This window comes from Triturus cristatus, chromosome 7, assembly GCF_964204655.1.
Source record: "Triturus cristatus chromosome 7, aTriCri1.1, whole genome shotgun sequence".
NCBI classification, from domain to species: domain Eukaryota; kingdom Metazoa; phylum Chordata; class Amphibia; order Caudata; family Salamandridae; genus Triturus; species Triturus cristatus.
The window spans coordinates 637,472,136-637,496,007 of NC_140590.1; the positions used below are offsets into that span (position 1 = coordinate 637,472,136).

The 23,872-nt window shown below is 42.6% G+C and overlaps 1 protein-coding gene across 1 annotated transcript in view; it reads right to left on the reverse strand.

Moving 5' to 3' along the window:
• Nucleotides 1-23,629, reverse strand: part of PITPNC1 (phosphatidylinositol transfer protein cytoplasmic 1) — a 1,057,002-nt gene extending 1,033,373 nt beyond the window's left edge. The window contains exon 1 of the mRNA XM_085617264.1: nucleotides 22,908-23,629. Coding sequence (XP_085473390.1) covers nucleotides 22,908-22,955 — 48 coding nt within the window. The 5' untranslated portion in view covers nucleotides 22,956-23,629. The remainder of the gene's footprint in view (nucleotides 1-22,907) is intronic.
• Between the last annotated feature and the right edge of the window lie 243 nt (nucleotides 23,630-23,872).

Here is a 23,872-nt window from a genome sequence, read left to right on the forward strand (position 1 = left end):
TGTGAAAAGGAGTCATGACGTTTGGCAAATAGGCTGCCCTAGTCCTCAACACCAGTTTATCTAGGAAAAGGGAGGTTGAAGGCGGCTGTACCAACAGAACATAGAGCTCAGTCAAGCGATAAGCTGAAGTAATCACAATGAAGAAGGCCATGTTTAGAGCCTGAAGACATAGCAAACAACTGTGCTCCAGCTCGAAGGGAGTACACATGAGGAAAGTTAGGACCAAATTGAGATTCCACTGTAGCATCACAAACGGTTTTGAAGGAAGCATGTGGGTTAAACCTTTTATTAACCTCATCACAACAGTGGATTTAAAGAAAGATGGTTGGTCCAGCAAACCAAAAATGCTGGGAGGGCTGACAAATACCCTTTAATTGTGCCTAAATCCTTGCTGGGCTGAAAACAAAACAAATGATAAAACATTTGAGGCTTTTACCTGCAATGGATCTATGTTGCAGACACCACACCAGGCTACAAATTTGTCCCAGCATCTGGTATAAATGGATTTTGTGGAAGGATTCTGCGCAGCAATTATAACATCCACAATCTCGGGAGGTAGGTGTGTCTCTAAATCTCCATATATGGAGGTGTACGTTGGAAGTGCAGAACCCTGACCTGCTGCTGTGACAGAAAATTGGACAAAGTGTATCTTTTTGAGAACTCGGGGCAAGAGAGGCAGAAACAGAATGACACACAGGAGCCCCAGACTCCACTCTAGCCAAAATGTGTCTCCCAGAGAGAGCGTGTTTGGGAACTCTAGAGCACAAACGTTTTAACACTTAAAATTCTCAATGCTGGCAAAAAGATCTAGCCAGAGTTCTCCCCACTGTTGGAAGATGCCTTGTGGCACCTCGGGGTGTAATCGCCATTAGTGATCTACTTGGCACAGCCCTCTGAACTTGTACGACTGGGTGTTTAAAGATCCTGCCAAGTGGCTCACGATTAGGGAGATGTCCTGAGGGTTCAGCCAACTCTAGTGGTGTACAACCTCTTGGAGCAGGTCCCCACTCCACATTGCCTGTTGTAGTACCATATGGCCGTAATGTTGTCTATTAGAACCTGTACCAGTCTCGCCTTGATGGACAGTAGGAAAATCTTTTATTGCCATCTGAATGGCCCATAACTCCAACAGACTGATGTTTAATCCAGTTTCCGGCGTCCTCTGATCTCCACCTCTCCCAGATGACCTCCCAAAACCAGTAATGACACGTCCACCACTACCGTAAACTCTGATAGAGGCAGGGATAGGGGTTTGATGCTGGTTCAACTGTGCTCGAGCATCTACCACTGCAGATCTGATGCAGTCTCCTCAGGAGCCTGGATGGAATCCAATAGGCTGTGGGCCCACTGAAACTTCAGATTTCACTGCATAGCGCACATGCGTCACCTGGCATAGGCGGCTAGCAGGATGCCAAGAGGCCAAGAGGCCAAGAAGCCTCAGGACCACTCTCACTAAGACCCAGAACCCAGGAGGAAACATCTGGATCATAGACCAACTGTCCTGGATGTGTTGCAACAGAGGGAAGGCACTGAACTTCCCTGTATCCAACATGGCTTCTATGAATAAAAGCCTCTGCAAAGGAGTCACATGTAACACTTACTGTGAATCCTATAAATGTCAAGACAAAGTCTTACGATGTTATACGACAGACTGTGGTGAGCCAGCTTTCAGCAGCCAGTCATTGAGGTAGCGGAAAACTGGAATTTCAAACCTCTGAAAAATGTGTGGAGATCACCACCACCACCTCTTTTGTGAACACCTTTATGGTGCTGATATGCCAAAAGAAAGAACAGCAACTGAAAATACTCACGGCTCACTCAGATAACGTCTGTGGGACTGTAGGATGAGTACATGAAAGTATGAGCCCTGTAGATCCAGAACAGATAGAGCCCAAGCAAGTGTGAGCATTTTGAATCTGTTCTTCCAGAAGAAGGCATTCAGAGGCCAAAGATCTAAACTAGGAAGAAAGTCTCTGTCCTTCTGCAGTATTAGTAAGTGGCAGTAACAACCAGTCCCAATGTTTGCATCTGGTACCCTCTTTGTAGCCTCTCTGGCCACAAGGGCTTGAACCTCTTGCACTAAAATGGACAGGTGCTCCTCTGAAAGTTGTTCTGGTGTAGGTAGAAGATGCAGCGGGTCAGAAAGGAATGGAAGGATATAGCTTACCACCTTTGGAGGAAATGTCTAAGCCAGCTTCCCATGGGCTGGTTGTATGCCTCTAAGGGCAAGCTAAAGCGGTTTGGATGCTGATGCCATATGGGAGAAGAACTGGGAAGATCTATGCCCCTGGAGACCTGCACGTTGCCGGCCTGAGCCCAGTTTCAAACCTGAAAAGACTGGATCACTTGTTGCAGACCTCTGGAGCTGCCTGTATGACAGACCTCACGAGTAGCCCAGAAAGGGTTTAAATTCTTGAGGAAGCTGTCTGGCAGGGGACAAAAGAATACACCGCAGCCCAGCCTTCCTTGAGGCGTTTCATGGCAGAATCAGTCTTCTCACCAAACAGGTGATCTCCATCAAAAGGCATATCCATAAGAGCTGCCTGGACATCTCCAGAGAAGCCCGTAGACCTCTTCCATTCATGGTGATGAGCACTACACTAGTGCGGACTGTTCGTCCCAAGCAATTGCTTATGTGAAAACCAGAACGGCTTACAAAGATGTCTGCATAATGACCACCCTGAATAGACAGTCAGGAAGACCTGCAACTCCTCAAGGACCACCACCAAGATCTCGCTGACCATGTCCCAGAGGGCTTCTGTGTAATGCCCCAGCAGGCAGCTGGCATCGACAGACCTTAAGGCAAGGGTAGCCAACGAGAACACCAATTATGTTATGTTATGTTATAGTGTGTTTATATAGCGCACGGATACTCCAGAGGAGTGTCCCGGTGCTTTCCACAGGCAGCTCAGTGTAACACAGCAGAACAAACAAACAGCATAGCACAAGGCAACAGGGGAGAGAGAAAAACCTAAAGATTCCCAACTGCTTTGATCATCTTCGATTCTCCATGGGGATGGAAGGGGGACACTGTGGGGAACGAATTGGGGTGCACCTTGCAGGTGAAAGCCTGTACCACCAGATTCTCTCAAGAAGGATGTTGAGTCAAAAAAAAAAACAACGTCATCTGGTGCTGGTCAGTGGCTTCTGAGTACTTAGCTGTTCACCAGTGAGCAAAAATAGGACTTAGATGAGATGCCAAATAATTTATCAGTTAGGTATTCGTTAATTGCTAGTCAGAACTCAGATGTTACCTGTCAAGGCCTCAAAACCTCTGTAAATACATTAGTTTTAACCGTCAGAGAGAGGAGTTGAAAGTCCAAGACCTCAGCAGCCCATCTAATCCCCACAGCAAAAGAAGCACTTTCTTCTGTTGGTAGCCTGATGTTGGTGGGGGTTAAGCAACTCAGTATCAGGGGAAAGTATCAAACCCACTGGCTTACTGTAGGTCCATGCATAGGTTGTCATCTTCATAATGTGGTGGGAAAAAAACAGCCCCATTGTCATCCCCATGAGGTGGTTGGCTTTGACCTGAGTCTAAGTCAAAAAGCCGGTGGAGCACCCGATGGCAGCTCCACGGTAGAGGTAGTGTTCTGTCTGAATCGGACTGTATGGGGATAAAATTCATCAGGGTGAAAATGAGGAGCGACAGAGTCGCGGCCGAGATGAGTTTAGCACAGAGTCAGATACCGGTATTGGTAAAGGGTCTTCCTCTGGCGGCAGTTGTGTTGGGACAGGCATTAATGGGACTGGCAAAGATTGTGGCACCATAGTGGAAATTGGTACCAAAGTCAGCGCGGAAGCAAAAGCCGGTTCGAATGGCACAGACAGCGCCAAGGACGGATTCGCCAGCAGTAATCTGTCTGGAGGCCCATGCGATCGTTGGGGCTCAAGGGGGCCCCAGAAGGACCGGAAAGAGTGCCACAAATGTGCAATATGACCTTTCTACAGGTCCTTGATCTGTTGCAGTGTGTCGGAGATGACACAGGGAACTTGAGTTCGTAAGAACCAATTTGGGAATCAACTCCTCGATGGGAGATTAGGAGCGAGACCAAGTGGCAGATTGATGCCCTTTCATATTTTTCTGAGGATAGAGAGCGGCGAGTGGGGACAAGTACTGCTCAGCTTTTTTGTGCTTCCATTTTGATTTTGACTTTCTTCTTACCAGATTACAAAGAATATTGCGTGAGCTGCCTTGAAAGCAGAAACAACTCCATTTTTTTTAACACGAGCGGGAGTAGGACTTGCGTGGTCTCTTCCTATGTTCAGCAATGTACAGCTTTGCTTCTAGGCCCTATATGCCTTAGGGTTAATGAGGGTGCATTTCTCACACGATTTGGAGGTGTATCTCGAATTTTAACAGTGTACAAGAGAACAATGAGAGTCAATGGAGAGAAAAAAAACAATTTACAATAACAACAACAACAGTCCTTGTGGAAACTGAGTCTTTGTGGAGCCAAAACAGCCTCAAACTAAACGGTTGGGAGAGCTTTGTCAAGAGCGCTCCTGTGTTAAAGAAATCATTGTGAATCTGTCCCATCCACAAAAAATACCAAATAGCAAAGTTCAGGCAACCCAAGTGTGATTTGGGAAGTCGATCCCTACCTAAACAGCTCAATAAGATCAGTGGTCACATCCATGTTCCATCAAATGAAGCTCCTGATAGAGCCTCCAGCATACCGTGGATGGCACACTACTTAACTCCCTTCTCAACTATAGAAAAGCACTCTACTAATTTTTTCCCAACTACCAAAATAATACTCTGCAAATTGTACATAATGCACAGTTCATGGTCAACTCCAGAATCACATTCAATTCCCTATTCCTAAAATGTCCGGAAGGCTCGAACAGTTAACCACCACCTAGTCTGGTCAGAAAAACCTCTTACTAATTCTCAAAAGTAAATGAAGAGTAGAGGTGACAGATAATTCTCAGCTGTCCTCCATCACTTAAGGAATTCCCTCCCATTCCAAGTCTGCAGTGCCCAAGTTTATGTCATCAAAAAAAAAGCAGAAAATGCATCTAATCTAAACGATGATCACTGACCAAACTACAGTATTTTCAAGTCAGTGACCCATCGTCCTTGCTAGATCCCGGAAACAATTACATTTTGAAAAGTGCAATGCACAGATAGTACTAGAAATTCTGGGACCTTTGAGGGTGAATGTGCCACAACTTATCTTTTGATGCTAGCAGATGTGTTTTGGAAGCGGAATGTGTAAGATATCTTGTAGAAGAGTGGCAACATTTTTAAGAGGATGTTTCCTCTGTGACAGTTTGCCTAAAAGCTTACTGAAAGACAACACCACCATATGTGTTCAAAGAAGGCTGTTGTTTTTTAGAAACATAGTATAAAGCATAAAAGGAGTGAGTTGTACCATCCACAAATGAATGGTGTGGAGTGCATTAATATATTAAAAAAAGAATACAAATAGCCAGACAGAATGGTCTAAACTGGAAAATTGGATTACTAGATTTCTTGTAGAAAAATTGCTTAGCCCTTCATGTTTTTACAGTAAAGTGGTCTTTTGAGCTATTTAAGGAAAGGAGGCCAAACACAAAAATGTCTCCAGCTTGGCTAGGTTGGAGAAAGAGTTGGGTGGATGTCTGAAGGGTGGCTGAAGACAAAGAGGAAAAAAACAAAGTAGCAGGCAAAAATATTATCATAAAAGGTAAGCAACCAATGAGTGTTCAGTGAGAGTTGGTCATTAGATGTGGGTGAAGGCACCAGCTTAGTGTGAAACATGGTCTAGGTTCACCACACCTGTTAAGGGCATCAAATTATTCAAGCATGTGGTTAAGAAACACAATGGAAAATCTGGAACTTGAGTCACATTTGCGTGTAAAAGAAAGGAGGGGTGGTCAGAGGAAAACAACGTGAGAGAAGAGGTGTCCGGATTTGGAGGTTAATGAGGATTGCGATTGTTGGAATAAGTGGAGGAAGATGTCAGAAAAGGCTTGAAAGACTATGTTGCATTTTAGTCTACCATATGTGTTTGCTTTACAGAATGTTTCTACCTGTTATTTTGCATCTTAGCTTTACCATGTCTATGTATTTTGCTTCATGTAAGAACTGTGACTAGCTTAATATTCATTTTAACTACTTGTTCTTTCATGTTTTCGCTTTACATTTCCTCTTATCCACTTTTCCCCTGCCCGCGCTGTAGCCCTCTGTTGTCAGTTAATGCATAACTTTATTTCAATATTTTGACTTATTATGTTGCAATAAAGGAAGGTGTGTATCATCTTCGTGATGTATTCTGATTCTTTATGGCACATTGGTGTTTCAATCTGAAGCTCTTTCTGGTCAGTTTGTGAGAAGTATTATGTGTGCATGGAGTATCTGGATAAAGCTTAAAGGTGGCATTTAACTTCAAAACTGGGTTAGGGTTTATTTCACACAAATTCCCACCTTCACATGGACGAAGATTTTCCTACTATGAAGGTGAGGACTAATTTCCTATCCACATTGAGAATATGGCGCAAACCCTTCTGCCACCACTTCGCACACAATTTGGAGGTTTTTAATTAAAGAAAGTATTATTTGCATATGGAGAAAAAAAAGAATTCAAAGTGCAAATACGCTTGCACGGCACATTTCATGCTTGCATAAATGTCCAGTCCTACATTTACACCTGAGTAAACAGTTAAGCACTGGAGTACTATGAAATTCACTCCAAAAAAAATCCAGAACTACTCTTTAGGAAATGCGACTGCTCCAGATTCTGTGAGTTTCATGTGTAAGGAATTTACTTATTTACTCTCTGTCTCACTGCTTTAGCTTCTCAGGTCTTCTAATATACCGGCCTCCGGGCTGCGATGCGGCCTTTAGGGCCGCTCTCCCGGACGTCATTAGTATAGAAGCTCTTGGCTGTGCAAATTTTAATGTGGTAGGTGATCTCAACCTGCACTTCGATTGTCCTTCCCAATCCTCCATTAAAAGCTGCCTTGCAGATCTAGAAGCCTTGCAGCTCACACAGAGAGTGACGTCCCCCTCTCACTCGGGTGGACATATTCTGGACCCGTTTTTTTCCTCCTTAGAGGAGATTACCTTATGTCAACCTGTTCAGCTGACTTGGACAGACCATATGCTGGTGAAAGCAGCTCTCACTGTGGCAGATCCTCTTTTTGTGACACTGAACAAAACGTCTGTTTCCCGCCAGTGGAGTAAACTAAAACTTGAAGACTTCTACCTCTTATTAAGGAAAACTCCCCTACCTCTCCTCGCTGATGTTGATGGTGGGTATGAGTCATTCTGCACTTGGATTGGCACGGCCTTGGACGTTTTTATTCCTTCTGTACGTTCTAAGTGCCGGACCAAGGCACATAGCCCGTGGTATGATGAGACCTTGGCGTCTCTTAAGAGAGAGTGTAGGCAAGCGGAAAGGCGATGGAGGAAAGCCTATGATCCCGCGCTTAAGACCTGCTACCTCACTCTAACTAAGGCATATCACAGGGCGGTGTGTCGAACACGTGCCGCATTTTATGCGCAGGAGTTCCGGAACAGCCCTAATTCCTCCAAATTAATCTTTAAGGTCCTAAAGGACCTTATAACTAAGAGGGCCTCTGCGGCTGAAATCTGCACAGACTCTCATTGCGAGAGTCTGGCCCTGTTCTTTGTTCATAAGGTGCAAGCAATTTACCACTCTTTTCCAACTATCGTGCACTGCTTGGACTCACTTGGGTGTCCTAAGCTCAACGATAGGGGGGCCAAAGAATCCAGGATCCTATCTGAGGAGGGCTTTGACTTTCTGAGCCAAAAAATTAAATCTGGCTCCCCTGCAGACCCCCTTAAACCGGCCCTATTTAAAAACATGCAGGCTATATGTCGTGCACCCTTGCTTGCCCTTATCAATATGTCACTGGGCTCAGGGACTGTACCCACCAAGTGGAAGCAAGCGGTAGTCACCCCCATCCTAAAAAAGCCTACCCTCGACCCCACAAAACCTGAAAACTATCGTCCCATCTCTTTGCTGCCGTGGGCTGCTAAAGTCATCGAAGCCCACGTGAATGGGATCCTGGCTGACCATCTCGATAAAGCTAACATCTTGGATCCCACGCAAAATGGTTTTCGTAAAGCCTACAGCACGGAGACTGCCTTGTTATACATGGTTGAACATCTGCGCTCCGTGCTGGACACCGGACAAACAGCGGCACTCTTGTTGTTAGACCTGAGTGCCGCCTTTGATACGGTGTCACATGATATCCTCTTGCGGCGCTTAGAGGAAGCTGGGGTTAGGGGGGTCGGCATTAGGCTGGTTCCGCTCCTTCCTTTCCAACAGATCCTTTCAGGTTGCGATACCTCCCGGTAAATCCACCTCTCACCCGCTCACCCTGGGGGTCCCACAGGGTTCATCTCTGAGCCCCACTCTCTTCAATCTTTATGTGAGGCCGCTGGCTGCGGTAGTCAAAGGCTGGGGCCTGACAATGGTGTCCTATGCTGATGACACGCAGCTGGCGGTCACACTAAGTGGGGACTCAGCTTTGGACGCCCTCAATTTCTGTGAGGGGTTGCGCTCGGTGGCCAATTGGATGAACCAGAATTGTCTCCAATTGAACACAAAGAAGACAGAGGTGATGGTATTTGGGAAGCAACCTGGATGTTGGAATGACAGCTGGTGGCCCCCCGAGTTAGGAATGATCCCCTCTCCTGCTATGGAGTTAAAAAACCTCGGGGTCTGGCTGGACCCGTCACTTAGTTTTATTTGCCATACTAAGAAGGTGGCTGCGTCTTGCTTTGGCATTATTAGGAGCATCAGGCCGGTGCTTAAATTTTTTTATGCCAGCACTAGACAGCTCGTGGTCCAGGCATCGGTACTATCCAGGATAGACTATGCCAGTGCTCTGCTTGCAGGCATGAACAAGGCTGAACTCTTGCGGTTACAACGAGTGCAGAACGCCGCCGCAAGAGCGATAGTTGGGTTGCCCAAACGTTGCTCAGTGTCCGGAACACTGCAAACACTCCATTGGTTGCCTGTTGCGCGGCGGATCGAGTTTAAGGTGCTTTGCCTGGCCTTTAAAATTTTGAAAGGCCTGGCTCCACCTATTCTCATGAATCTCCTGACTCGATACATCCCCTCTCGCTCTTTGAGATCGATGGGCCAGAATTTAGCTGCTGTTCCCCGTTTTCGGTTGAGCAGGACTGGAGGCCGCTCCTTTCGAGTAGTAGCCGCCAAGCTCTGGAACTCCCTCCCTAATGACATCCGCGCTTTGGAAGACTTAACCAGGTTCCGACGTGTCATCAAAACGCTCCTTTTTAATAACATTAACTGACTTGGCTGCATTTTGTGATGTTGTGTTCACCTTTCTTGGCGCCAGGACGCCCCTTTGCTGGGGCAGCTGTGCGCGGTACAAAAATCATTAACATAACATAACTTCAAACATATGCATAAGCCTACAGAAGTACATTTCCAACAATCTTTTGTGAATCAAGCAGTTAAAGTCTGCATGCACATGGCAGATGTGTCAGTTCCAAGCAGCCCCCATACACAAGATAGCACATGTACTGTTGTTTACTGGCCTCATGAGTCAATCATGTTTTTTAGTCAACCGTATTTACGATGCTGTGGGTCGCCGTTTCATTTGTTCCGTCTTATCTCTGAGCCTAGAGCTCACATCATTCCCTGTGCTGTTGAATAGAAAACCATGGCTGTTGGCCTGAAGTCTTTCTTGTGACACATAACAAGGAAACATACAAAAGTCCTGCAGCTTTCACTGGGCTCAAGCTTTGGTGCACGTCAGTGTGGCAAACATGACACAGAGAAGGGAGCAGCTATCATTATTAGCTGCCAAGGGTGTTAAAGCCTAATGTACCATGGAAGGAGAGAGGAGACCCCATTTTTCACACTTGCATAAGGGCACAAGGCATGGCCGCTAAGTCCCTGCCGCAGATTATATCTGCATGCACATATATACAGTCCTGGGCCAATCATAACATAAATTCCGTATTTTGGTGCATTTCACCACTTTTCCATGTTTGGTTATCAAGTGTGAAGGCAGCGAATGCTCACCCAAATGACTGCCACTAGACTCCATAGATGCAGAAAAGGCAACAACACGACAACTGCAATACAAGGTCTGACTTCTTCTTGACCCCACTCATCCTCTGTAAATCGAAGTAAGAGGTGGCTGCTTGTGGAAGTGTCAGAACAAGCAGCATGACAGTAGCAGTGCATGAAGGAGACCAAACAATGCATTTTTGATAGATTCCAGATGGAGCAGCGGATAAGGTATATAAGCACAGCCGAGACAAGTGGTGGCAGCTAGAAGTAATAGTACTTAGAAAGAGATGAGTAAGTGCTGGTATGTCGAGGTGAGTAAAGAGACTGATAAGGTGAAGATTGACACCAGTACTGTAATGGTGAGAAGAGGTAAAGTTCCAGGGTTAGGGCCAGTAGTAGATCAAGCCGAGATTGAATACTGACACCAGAGGCGGGTGGGCCTGGTGTATATAACTCAATAGATTACTCAGCAGAACCTAACTCATAGGGAGCATGCTACTCACATCTCGGAATTGCTCTCCAAGACATGATACAGGAAAGTTATGTATTGACCCAACAAGCTAGGATTGAAAGACCCCAGCAAAAACAGCGTCACGTTACAGTTGAAAAGGTGACTTACTTGATGAAAGACTCTCATAAAAATCAGAGACCCAATAGAACAAATATACAGTCAGTATAAGAGGTGACATATTCTAACTCAGCATGCAGTACAGGGTATCATGAATTCTATTGAGACCATATCTAATAGGATAACTAACTTGGAACAGCGGACTGCTGAGACAGAAGAAGCAATGACTCAAGTTGTTAATCAAATTGATGAACAAGGAACATTATTAAGGAGGTGCTATTGATGTGGAAGATATTGAGAAACAACATTACAGAAACAACCTCTGTGTACTAGGTGTTAAAGAAGGATTAGAAGTTAATGATACACAAAGGTTCATAGTGGATCTGTTTCAGAAAGTCTTTCTAGATTTGGTGGACTGGGATATGGACTCACAAATACAGACAGCACATCGGCATTTGTTTCAATAAAATGAGACAGGTGGATCACATCCAAGATCCATATGGTATGTATAGGCAATTTTTTTGCTATGACAGTCTGTACTTTCTAAGGCTCGACCTGTATCAGTTGGAAACATCACTTTTTTATATGTCTTGATTTCAGTTATTTAACAATGGAAAGACAACATCTCATATCATCCTTTAAGGAGGCCAATGCACAGTTATGTTTAAAGATAAATTTACGTGTGTGGACGTACATGTGTGATATTTTTACAGATGTTAAAGTTGTCATGAAAAATATCAGAGAGAATAGAGGTAGCTGTCGGGCTCTGGACCTAGTGATGTAGAGTGACAAGGGTCTTATGCCTTAACTTAACTCCTTAAAAAAGGATTGTCCATACAAGGCAGATAGTTAACAAAAAGAACTCTATAAGACAATCATGATAAATGCGATTGGATTATTTGCACGTAAGAACTCTGTTTCGTTTGCAGCTACCTCTTTCATTGTTTTTTGGTACTGGGTAGTGGAAGTGAGGGACCCAGGGTCTATCCTGCAATGCCCCACCGGACAGCAGACACAGGGATAAAACTCCCTGGCAGGGAGTGGAAAGGGATAGAGAATAATGATGGCAGTAGTAATAGGTTCAAGGTAGAGGGGGTACGGTAGAGCACATTGGGTGACTATTTTTAAAAAGGGGAAAAGGAGGGATAAAACTTAAGAAAGGGTCAAGTTGACAACTGGTGAGAGACAGGAAACTTTCACTATTTTCTTTTGCCTTGTATGTTTTTGCTTATGGTGCAACTTAATACTGAAAAACAAAGGGTGTATTCAATTAGATTCTGTAAATTGAGGACATCGACTAAATATTACCAGGTGAAATGTGCATGGTTTGAATAATCCCCATAAAGATAAATGATCAAACAAGAGCCAAGTCAGGTCAAGATGAATATAGATTGTTTGCTAGAAACCCACATTGTATATACACACTCCTGATGCAATTAGGGTATGATATAAGAGTATGTACTACTCAGCAACACTTGAGAGGCGTGCAATACTGATTCATATAAATATTATAAATAAATAAAAATTGTTAAAACAGCCACAGATAAATATGGACGATGGGCAATAGCTCAGGTTTTCATTGATGGGATGCGAGTGGCAATTTGCGTAATATATGATCCAAATAGAGACTGTGGTATTGACAACTTTTTCATACCCACTGGGGATTTAAACAGATTTTTAGACTCTAAAAATGACTCTTTGAATCAAAATACCATAACAAGGATTCTTGAGGTCCATGCTGCTATATATAAAATGTTTCAGGTACACAGGCTAACCGATTTATGGGCAGTGTTAAAGGGACTGAAACTGACTATATCTATTATTCTTCTGTTAATCAGCGATACTCACAGATCAATATGGTTTTCATATTGAATATGGCTTCCAGTAGCCCAAATGCAGATTTGCCTCTGACCACAATCATCCATTGTCCGATTAGCAACCAATAAAGAGGATGCTAGTATCAAAAGATGAAACTTTTATAAGGCATTGCCAATAGATATAGATTTTTGGGTCATATGAGAAAGCATAAAGATTATTTTTTTATGATTAACAATTGTACTACTTCTCCACAAGCGGTTTGGGATACCTTTAATGCTACAGTGTGGGGTGTTGTTATTAACTATGCCGCATATACAGAATAAAAACGGACTAAGCAGAGAGCCAAACAGTAAAGACCACTTTAAGAACACTCAAAATAGCACATGCATAAACAATCAGATATCAAAAACAGGATAAAAGGGAATCATTTTGGAAATGGTTGCTATGCATGCACAAATCGGTCATAGTCTCCAAGAAGACGTGGCCACAGCATAAAAGCGACAAAAAGGGAGCGAAACTGAATATGAGGAATCTTTTGGGAACATCCTTCCCAATAAATTTAAGTTAAGAAGTAATGGTGCGTACATCAAATGTGCTATGAACAAGCAATTAAATCTACACACACATGCTAGGCACATATTACAATAATATTACAGCAATTTCAAGCATTTTATCAAGAATTATGTAGCGAAGATTTAACTAGTTTTGACAAGAAGGTAGAGTTATTTTTTACAGTTGCCCGAACTCAATATAGAACAAATATTAAAGGTTACAAACAGATATCATATTTGAGTAAGTTAATGATGCTATTGAATCTCATCCTTGTTCAGTGTGAACAATGCAATACCCATCACATTTTATAAGATCAATTTAAAGAAGTTCACTCATACAAATTATTCAGAGCATTGAGGCTAGTATGGAAACACAGAGCTCTTGGGATACTATCCGCATTGCAGTATTTTTAAATAAAGGAAAACCAGTATCATGCCTGCTCATTTCACTTATCAATTCTGGTGCCAAAATACAAATATTGGCGGTACGTTTGGAAAGGCTCTCAAATCAGCTAGTGAGTGCACAGGGACACAATTCCATACCTGGCCGGAATACTTGCACTCATATAAATATTGATAATGCTCTATTTAATGCCACTAAAGTCTTATCACAACAGGTTGGTATGAAACTATAGGATGCAGAAAAGGCAATTGATTGTGTCTTACGGCACTTTTCATGAGCAGTTATGACTAAAATGTTGCTCAGTGAGAATAACATCCAGCACATCAAAGTGGTATATGAAAAGTAATATCCTGGTTTGTCGTTAAGGAGCACATTTCAGAACACGTTTTTATAAGCCAAAGTACACACCAAGGTTGTCCCCTTTCCCATTATTAATTTCTCTGTACTTGCAACCGTTTATATGTACTACACTTAGGAGCCTGTTAATGGCATAGAATTCAAGCTAGCCACCTATGCGGTTGACCTGGCAGTTTACTCATCGAACGCAATGGTTTTCAATTTGTATAAGAGACTGAAGCTAAAAATTTATCAGGGTGATATATTAGGGTATGGATTAAATGAAAATAAAACACAGATTAGTCTTAATTATAATTACACGGCTGGTGATCATCATATAGTTAATATAGCTACTTACCAGGGAGTTACTTTATGTGCAAATTTTGAGTGGATTATTTGACCTAATTATAACGCTGTGTTTAAGCAATATGTCATTTATATGAGACATTGGAATAGAGTACTAATTAGCTTAGTAGGAAGATGCTACCTGATTAAGAAAACTATTCTCCCAAAACTTTTCTATCTGTTCCATTCAATTCTTCTTTGTCTAACTAAAGCTTTTTTTCTCATCTTTACTCAGAAACAAATGGTTTTATTTGGGGTTGTCCTATGCCAAGACGAGCTATATGATACATTAAAATCCCCTTGGGAAAAAGTGGCTGGGCACTATCAAGCTTTATTTTCTTGGGGTGATGTGTTATTGTACACAGTGTCTGTTAAAATGTGAAAGTCTTTTTCTATGGTGAAGAGATTCATAAGGATATGGGCACCGCTAATCTTAAACGTGAATCAGGTAATTTACAAATACACTTCGGATGTAGTAGGTTTTATCACTCAGTAATAACTTTCCTCTATTTGTGGGTGCCAGTGGGTATCACCTCCTGATCCTGAGGTGTGAATCAATATACTGCTTCTAGGCGTTCTGTGGAGAACGCCTAGAAGCACCGTTAATCTTACACATTAGGGAAGAGTGTTGGTCTCAGATTAATTGATAAAATTACTCTTCTTATTGCAGGCTACACGTTAAATTAATATATGATAATGGATACGATTTAAAAAGCATTTATTGATTAATATTCCGTTTTTTTAATCAATTGTAATTATATTATTATAGTGGATCCTGAATCCATGATTTAATGATTATGACCCATCTCCCCCAATCAAAAAACACAAAGGGAGCATTTTGTTATAGCTAATGAGAATTTAATCTTACTTATAGGTAACCACAAAAATCTCTGTCTTTGACTTCCTTCATAAAAACTTGAAATATAAAAAACTTGAATTATGTTGTGTTTGTGCGAATGGTTAAAAAAAATGAAGAATAACTGTCATTACAATAAGGACACTTCAGCATATTGTAAGAAATCTGAAGATTTGAAAAAGTTATTGATATTTTTATGCCCATTTCAGTACAAGCATCTAATTTGACTAATGGGAAGGAAAACTGGCTAACCTGGGCAGCACTCTAAGAATGAGTGTCTAAGCACAGCACTGTATCAGCATAGGTAGCTGCAGCGTGCTCAATTCATGAACGATGTGCTGCTACCGCCACGTTACAGCTAAGCAATACTTGTCAAGCTCATTGGCTGTCCTGTGCATGGGCGCTTGGTGCTGATGTATCAAATTCAATGCTGTTTTATTTTGTTGTGTGTAAATATTGACACATACTATTTTACAGTTTTATGTTTCAGGGCTCTGTACGTGGGTATTGTGCTATGTAAACAGATGAAAAAGTGATATAGTGAGTACAAAAACAGCAGCTGCAGTTTGAAGGATTACCCAGGATCCAAAGAGTAGGCATACCAAAAGGTGGCATGCCTTCAGATCTTGACATACATCCCTCATTTCCAGTACTATCCATCTTTCCCTCATCTTTCTGCAGGTTGAGGGGCAGAGAATAAAAAAATGCCTTAACTTCCAGAGACAGAGATGGAAAGGTTGAACATGGCGTCTCGTCTTCCATTTATGTAGTTCAATGTTGATTGGTCATAACAAGCAGTTTCAATTTATGTTGTAGTCTGAGGTAGTTCATCAAATGGCATTGATCCTTATGGAAAGGATCCCGTCATTTCGAAGCCCAAATTTTGCCCTACTATCTTGAAAAATAAACACTGTCTTCCACCAAACAGAAAACACTAACTGTAATAGTACAAATGCAAACTGAAACACCCACAATTGCTGGGCCCAAGCACAAGGTCTGCCAAGCATGCCTTAAAAAATGCCTCAGGTCAGAAACCTTTTCCATGACCAGTCATTTCCTTTACTGACACGAGGTGAACAAGCTCATGGTACAACCATCTCTTGAGCTTTCAGTCGTAATTACATCAGAACATTTGATAATCATCTTGCTGCGTTTACTTGTTCTCCTCACTAGATATACATGCTTGGATATTTTGAATAATTTGCAAGTGATGCAGTCTAGCTGATAAAGGTAAAGGTGAAACAATTAAGTGAGAAATGACACAAAGTGGTCGAGTAGGGAAAAGATACCGGTTCCAAAGACACCAGTTTGATCACCAGATCACATCAACCCCTCTTGCCAACAACCAACTTTGGGATGGTTTCAGTGTGTTGACGTGTCTAACAAAATAATACATACTAACAGAAGGCAGCATCGAAACTAAGCTGTTGCTATTCACAGATTTGCATCCCTCCACACAATCCTTCGAGTCTCCAAGGGTAACAGCAAGTCTCCAAGGGAAACAGCGAAGAGCTGAAAAAATGAATAAAAAGCATGCCTGCCATGCTGAAGCAATTTGCATTTTAAAGCATAATGGAACACGTCATTCCTTAGCAGGCAAATTAAGCCAAAGAACTGTTGTCTCTTCAGTACCAGCTGAAGTCAAATAAAACCCTATCAACTCAGTTCTGATGCTCATGCCAGCAACTGCAATAGTGCTCCCAAAAATGCATTTTCTGATCTTTTAAAATAATGTAACTTTGTACAAACCTAACTTCTGCGCGATAACAAATGCTGGCCTGTAGACAGTGCTTAATGTCTGCAGGAGGCAGCAATCGGTGGGCAAGGACGCTCATTTTTGGGGGGCTTGGGAGTTTTCTTTCAACATCAGACTTTAACACAGAATGAAAGAAAATGGGAAAAGTATACATAATAGGAACATAGGAAAACAGTGAAAAAGTAAGAAAGCGTGGATGAGTGAGAAAGGGAAATGAAGAGTAGGGTGGTGAAAAAAAACAAGCCATGAGGTGGAATCAAGATTGGGCAGCACTGGCATTGGACACCCCCAGGATTCAGCAGATCCGGTGGTGGGCTCTGAATAAAAACGTAGGGTCCTTGCAATTATTTTTTCAAAAATTAAGCACTCTCAATGAGCCTTTGGTTTGTAGGTTTGGGCCCCGATTACGAGTTAGGCTGAATTCCATGCAGAGATTTCAAAGGTCTGGAATTTCTGTTACCGGCTGCCATAAGCATGCTACCTAGTATTTCCCTGGATGACAATGGCCATTCTCATTATTGCAGCTCAGGGTCAACAGAGAACAGGATCACGGATCCTTGTGACCTGGAAGAATTCTGAAGCAACAACACACCAAGGAAATCCTGGGCCCATGGACAAAAAGCGGTAAACAACTTCAAGAACAACTTAAGATCGTCTGACAGCATTGGTAACTGGATGCGCAATGGCGGATTTGCCTCAATGTCAGGCAATACTCAACAGCATGATGGTTTTAAGATGGCAAGGGTTATGTGTTTCAAACCACAACTACTTTTAGTGTCCACAAAACAACAGACAAAATAAGAATTAGTCCCTTCACCTGATTGATGGTTTTATAGGCACATTATTCACATGGTTTAGTGGATTAACTGTGGACAATGCCTGCCCAAATAAACGTAGTGGAATCAAGTCTTTATACTGCTGCGATGAGTTTAGGAGTGTTAGAAGCTTTTTAATTTAGCCACTGTAATTCTAGACCGTCAATGTAACTAACAGACTACCAAAAATTCACAGCACCACTCCCACTTACTTGTTTCTCAATGGTGTACAAAATAATCACTTCTGCAAACGAGTGCACACATTTATTTTACGGTCATAACCAGATGAACCATCAGGCCAAACCCTTTGTTCAGGGAAGTTCCTCTCTAAGGAATACTTATAATCTACAGAGGAACCATAGCATATAGATACCAAGGCAAACTGTGTCTATCTGTCCACTACATGGTGAGATGTACTCCTGCAGAAGCTCTTATCTGAAGCTGGCCAGCTTGTTTTCTAGAAACGTGGCAATACCTCACCTCTTCTTTGGCTCACAGAATAACAGCTTCTCTCTTCTAATAGTACCTGAAGAGTCACAAAGGGTTTCAGCACTATACAAGTCCCAAATCCTACTCATAATCCTGGGATTACAATGGGTCCAGAGACTCCAGATAGTATATCAGCCCGGTAAAACGCGTACAGGGCCTAGAGCTCCATCCTAAGAGCCTCCCATATCATTCAATGACAGTTTATGGTGTATGATATCTGTAGGACATATGCAGGTCCGCGCCATCTTTTCGACCAACACCATTGCTTCATGGGATTTATGAAGTATAGAGTTAAAAAGGATGTTTAGAATGTAATCACACGTATGACACCTCTTTGAACCGAGGAAATATTTCTAGTGAAATCATTGCCAGTATATTTACTTAGATCAAGGACCATGAAGGAGTTCACAACGGTCCTCAGGTTTTACAGTTCTAGATCCAGATATATCTTAGAAAACCTGGAGACATTAACATTAAAAAAAACAAAGAGTTTGCCAACACACTGAACTATACACAGCAAGCACTGCAGAGCTGTAGTAATGGCAGACCGTGAGCTATACAAATGTCATTAATATAACATAAAACAACTGTACAACAGGAGTGTAAGATGTCAAAACTCTGGGAGTGCATCCTAGAGCCAATATGTCATGCAGTTTTTTTATGTCATACATGCAAGCACACAGGCAGCTTACCTCCAAGTGTCGATTTCTAAAGAGCTGTCCCACATGGCTTCAACAAACCACCCACAGCCGTAGCCCAGCAGCTGTGCCAGAGGTTTACTATCCTCAACCTTGTTTCAGAAAGAGACTTGCATGTGCAACACAGGTGCGGCTAAAGGTTTGTACCAAGGTAATATTGAGCCATGCAATACATCAACAAGCATCAGAATGCATCGTAGCTGGCAGCAGTGACTCATTATCAACTTCTAAGGTGAATTTCAGTTCCATAAAAAAGTTAAGATGATCTTGGGACAACAGGGGAGGGACTCTGGACTTTTCCGGAAGGCGTTCCCATTGATATCAGGCCTGCTTAAGATAAGCTTGAACAGAGGTGGCTACTCTTAATAGCCACAGGGATTTAGTAATCATGTGGCATACATCAGTATCAGTGAATTCACCAAACATATTTTTACCATTTGATTGCATACTGTATAGTGCTGCAAAGATGGACAAAATACAAAGAATGAAGAGAGTAAGCCTACTGAATTTAAACGGTGATATTTAATAAAGAAAAAAACATCACAGCTTCAGAGATAAACGCAGCCTTTATCTTATAGATATGGCTGAGGACGAGCTATTGGTGTAACAGCCCTGGCAATGGTGGTGTAATGTACCAACTCAAATATCATAACTTATTACAATAGAATAACTATGATTTTCTTTATTTAAGATGATATGTGCTGTCACAACTAGACTGTAATAAGAAAATGGAGACACTGCATATAGAGGGACTACAGGCATCATCGTGGGATCATATTACACTTTTGCCTGTTAGGTGTACAGCTCCATGAAACTATACCATCCAATTAGTATGTGGCAGTGACAATACTGAGATGAGATTTAAAAAAATAAGGGCAGCAATGCTCTTCAAACACAACCTGCAGTGTGACAAAAAAGGAGGGACCATCGTACATAGGTGCCCAGCCTTGCAGTGAAGAAATAGAAAGTTTCCATTACGGTGGAAGCTCACTTCTGGAATTCCTTCAAGCACTCTGAGGAACACAAACATGCAGAAGAGACGCGTTCTCTCTCTGTAGAGCACGAAAGGCCAATCACAAGTATTGGAAGTAGCATTCATGGAAGGGCATTCACTGCCAGGCTTCTCAGAAGTCAAAATGTACTCAAGATGGGTTGGGTGGTAACCAAGCACACCAACCCACAGAAAGAGCCAGAACAAGATATTCTGTGGCACTTTCAACTACGCTCCGCTTAACACCCACAAACTCCAGGAAACTGCACTACTGCCCACTTGCAGTGTTTCGGGGGACGCAATCATTCATTGGTAAAATTGCACGTTGAACTGGCTGCATTTACGTTGTCGGGAGTGACACAAGGTATTTAAAAATTAAAGCAAAAACATAATTACATACTTTGTGGGAAGGCACTACGTTTGAAAGACTCCGTGCCGATGTTTTCCTACAACATTTAGGCGCTGTCGTGCACTCCCGAGCCAGCACGATTATGCATTAACAACATTCTAGGGTAGTAAACATACATTACTTTTGCTTTCATTAACACACTGCAAGCTCTAACGGTAAGCTGCCTAAATACTCTTTCAAAATATTAGTTTGTGGCAGAAGTACTTTCAAATACACACCAAGGACCACACAAAGTTTTACGATAGGGGCGCATTACGTAAACGTAACATTCAGCATCACATTCAATCCCAGCTGTTGGCTACAGAAAACACAACTCCCCAAAAAATCTCCTTAAAGAGGAAGCACGACAGAAACAATTACAGCGACATCTTGTGGACTAGCAGCCACAAACATGTCATACTAGTGGAAGAAAAGATTCCTTTTCGAATCAGTGAACAGAAAGAAATGAGAGATGATCTTTAACTACACTTCAAGTCCCGAAACTGGAAAACTAACTTAGTGTTTTTTTGTAAGCAGAGGGTAAAAAGCACTATTTTTATTCACTCAAAGGTAAATTAGAGTCCTGTGTGTGATTTAGGCAGAGGCAACACATTTTCCAATACACTGGAAGATTTCCATTTAAACTGTATTTATAGGAATGCTCTAGATTTGCCTCTCTCAAATATGCTACGTGCCTAATTTTTATGAGGAATGTATAACTTCTCATCAAGACAACTACCAATAACGTGAACTGTGAAAGAAAAGACAGGCCTTCATTAAGGAGGCATATAAATAAACCGTTAAATAAAATTTAATTGAACAGAATATGTCCCTTATTTGAGCATAGGCGTGGTTAAGTAAAAAAAAGATGCTGCTCTCGTTCAGAACTCTTCAATGTCTACCATTAACCTAGGCCCACTGCTGAAAGAAGCATCATGGCTGACACGAAAGTCAAGCCCTCAGCTCAGGAGCCTGCAATGTGCTGCATGAATCTAGTCCCACAGCATTAGCTATCAAATACCTGGCAAGAAACAGAGTCACAGCTTGGAGGCCTTCAACTCCGCGACACAGTGCACAGTCTATGGCGCTATATTCTACACTGACACTTCCAATGTAGACATGCAGAAGAACGCCGGCTGCCTCCTTCTAGCTGGGACAAGTTCCAAAGAACGCCCTTTGAGGCACTAACCTTACCTCTGTAATCTCAGAAAACTAACTTAACGACTATACCTCAGTGTGAGATTGGAAAAAGTCGATTTTTTTTTACTCAGAATGGCCATCACTTTTATTTTCTGCTTTTCTAATTTTAACATATGGGAGGGGCGAACGAGTTATGGGTGAAATAACATTCCTGAGATGAGCAGCATTTGTGATCCTGACATGCTCCAATTTTATATTTACCTACATTTGAGTGCAATTGAGTTTTTGGTCAATAGCTTATGCATGACATTAGTTGTCTCAATAATTGATACCTTACAGTTCTTCGCTGTCATGTACTTGGTTCACTGCAAGTTAGGTGATCAGTGAAGTCTATTTAAAATCAAATCAAGATGAGTGACACATCAAGGTCATGTTGAAATTCCTTAAATGAAATGGGTTACCAGAGGTGCAAACTGTAAAGGGGCATATGCAGTTTAACTAACAACCTTCACTCCTCCAATCACCTATGTGAGCCTCACGGAGCACATTGTGAGACAGACCACAGGTTAGAGATTACTTTGTGGTGCAACTAAGATATCCGTTTCCACCCTACACTTACATGCACCAAGTGAGAAGTTACCCACTAGTGAGGATTACCTGTGGTCCATTGGGGTCACATGCTCTAACTCACTGTTAAAATGCATTCAGAAGTTTAAGGCAGCCAGCTAAAATAGTCACACAAGTCACATAGGTCGCAAACTATCCACTAATACAAGTGCATGAATAACTGGCTGGTGAGGGGCATTTGTAGACCAGTTGATACGCATGCCTCAACTAGCAGCTGACAAGCAACTCCAAAAAGCCATACAATTTGCAGTGAGCGCTACTATAAAAGTGCACTAATTATCAACATTCAGATCAATTTGATCATAGTGGTTAGCTGCCATAATTATTGATACCACTGAAAAAAGGAGTCCTGTTCCACAACGATGTGCATTGGTCAGCTACTCATCGCCAGTGCGAGAAAGCACTGCTGGATAATTCACTGAAGAATGCGCACTGCTGGTTAACAAAATGAGGAATTCCAGCTGCCTGGGTCTGGGACTGACAGTTGGCAGCGGAGTGTGCGCGAGGAGATGAGGACAAGCCTACCACACCTTACTCCTCACATTCCCATCCCAAGTCACCAGAGAGGGCCTAATATGAACCTCTGGAACTAAATTAATGCAAAAGCTACACGACAGACTTAGAGGAATTTAATACGGACCTACATCACGTTCCAAGCACTGCACCTTCTGTGCTGTATCCCATCCAAAGAAATCATGTGATTCCTAGAGTATGCATCACTGCACACTGCGCGCGGAGATCTCGAGCTGATCTACATTAGATGCGACAACCTTACCCTGTTTTTTCTTTACTAGCTGGGACTTTTAAGTCTTGCATTTGTCATTAAAACTACCGGCACCGGAATTGTACTTAAATGAGGGAGATACGCCCATCTAGGGCAAACTAGGGACCTCTAAATTGTACATGTGGGACAGTACTAAATGCCTACGGCAAACATACATTAGCGGGAGCGTTTCTATCTATACACGCGATACGTTTACAGAGTACACAAATATAAGGATCACAGCAGCATACTGTTTCGTACAAGACAATAAAACGAGAGGTTGAACTATATCAGATGTAAACATTTCTGTGTTATTTTAAATTGACACGAGGGAGTTGAGTACATTGAAGTATTCCACTTACCTCCTCAACTGTAAGAGGCATACAGATCCTGTACTCCTTCAACAACATATTCCTCCTCCCTTTAAGGGGGAAAAGAAGAAATTCTTATCAAAATCAGGGCTGTGCAAAAATAACAAGATGACACTTTAAAACCAGCTCAATCCAGAAGCAACCAGGGGAATATGATACCATCAGCCTCTGCCTGCATTGAAACCACTATCCAAGGAGGGCTGACCCAGCGAAAAAATATATAAAAATATAACAATCTTCAGTCCTTCAGGTCATGTGAGTGCAACCAAAAAAATTGTGAAAATGGAAACAAACGTGGCTGTTTCTGGAAACAGTATTGTGCAAGAACTGGCAGATGAGTCAAAAGTAAAGGCTGTGTGGGAATGTACTTCAAAGGAACAGTTTTGTAGCCGCAAAAAACACGAAAAGGTAAATGTTTGCGAAATTAATAATAGACCGCTTTTTAAAAGTCTCGGCAAAAAAGGAAGCATGGGCTGTGTGGCACTGATGTGATGTCCCTGCACACACAAAAGGAGGCGAGGCTTGGCGTTGCTCCCCTAAGAAGCGGTACAAACCCCTACAGCCTTTGCAGCAGCTCTGACTGCTGTTTGAGTCTGCGCTCTGTGTGCATGTGTGTTCTGTTGCAGAATAGACTCGCTCAAGGAGCGCGTGCGCGCGCACCGGGGAGCCCGTATCTTCCCACCCGGTTCTACTCGGGGTGTGTGCATCCGCGCGAGGACAATGACGCAGGGTAATACGACGCGCGCGCACCGCCTCGTTCTTGCTCGTAGTGACGGAGGGGAAAGGGGCGGTCTCCTCAGCCCAGGCGACGGTCTGCTGCCGTGACGTCATGAGGAGGGCGAATGGGCGCAAGGTTAGCGGTGGGAGGTAGTAGTTGCGGGTAAGTGCAATGGCCAATGGGAAATTTCCGCGGCCAAGAATGTGGAAAATTCAAACGTAATCTTTGTCACTGTCAG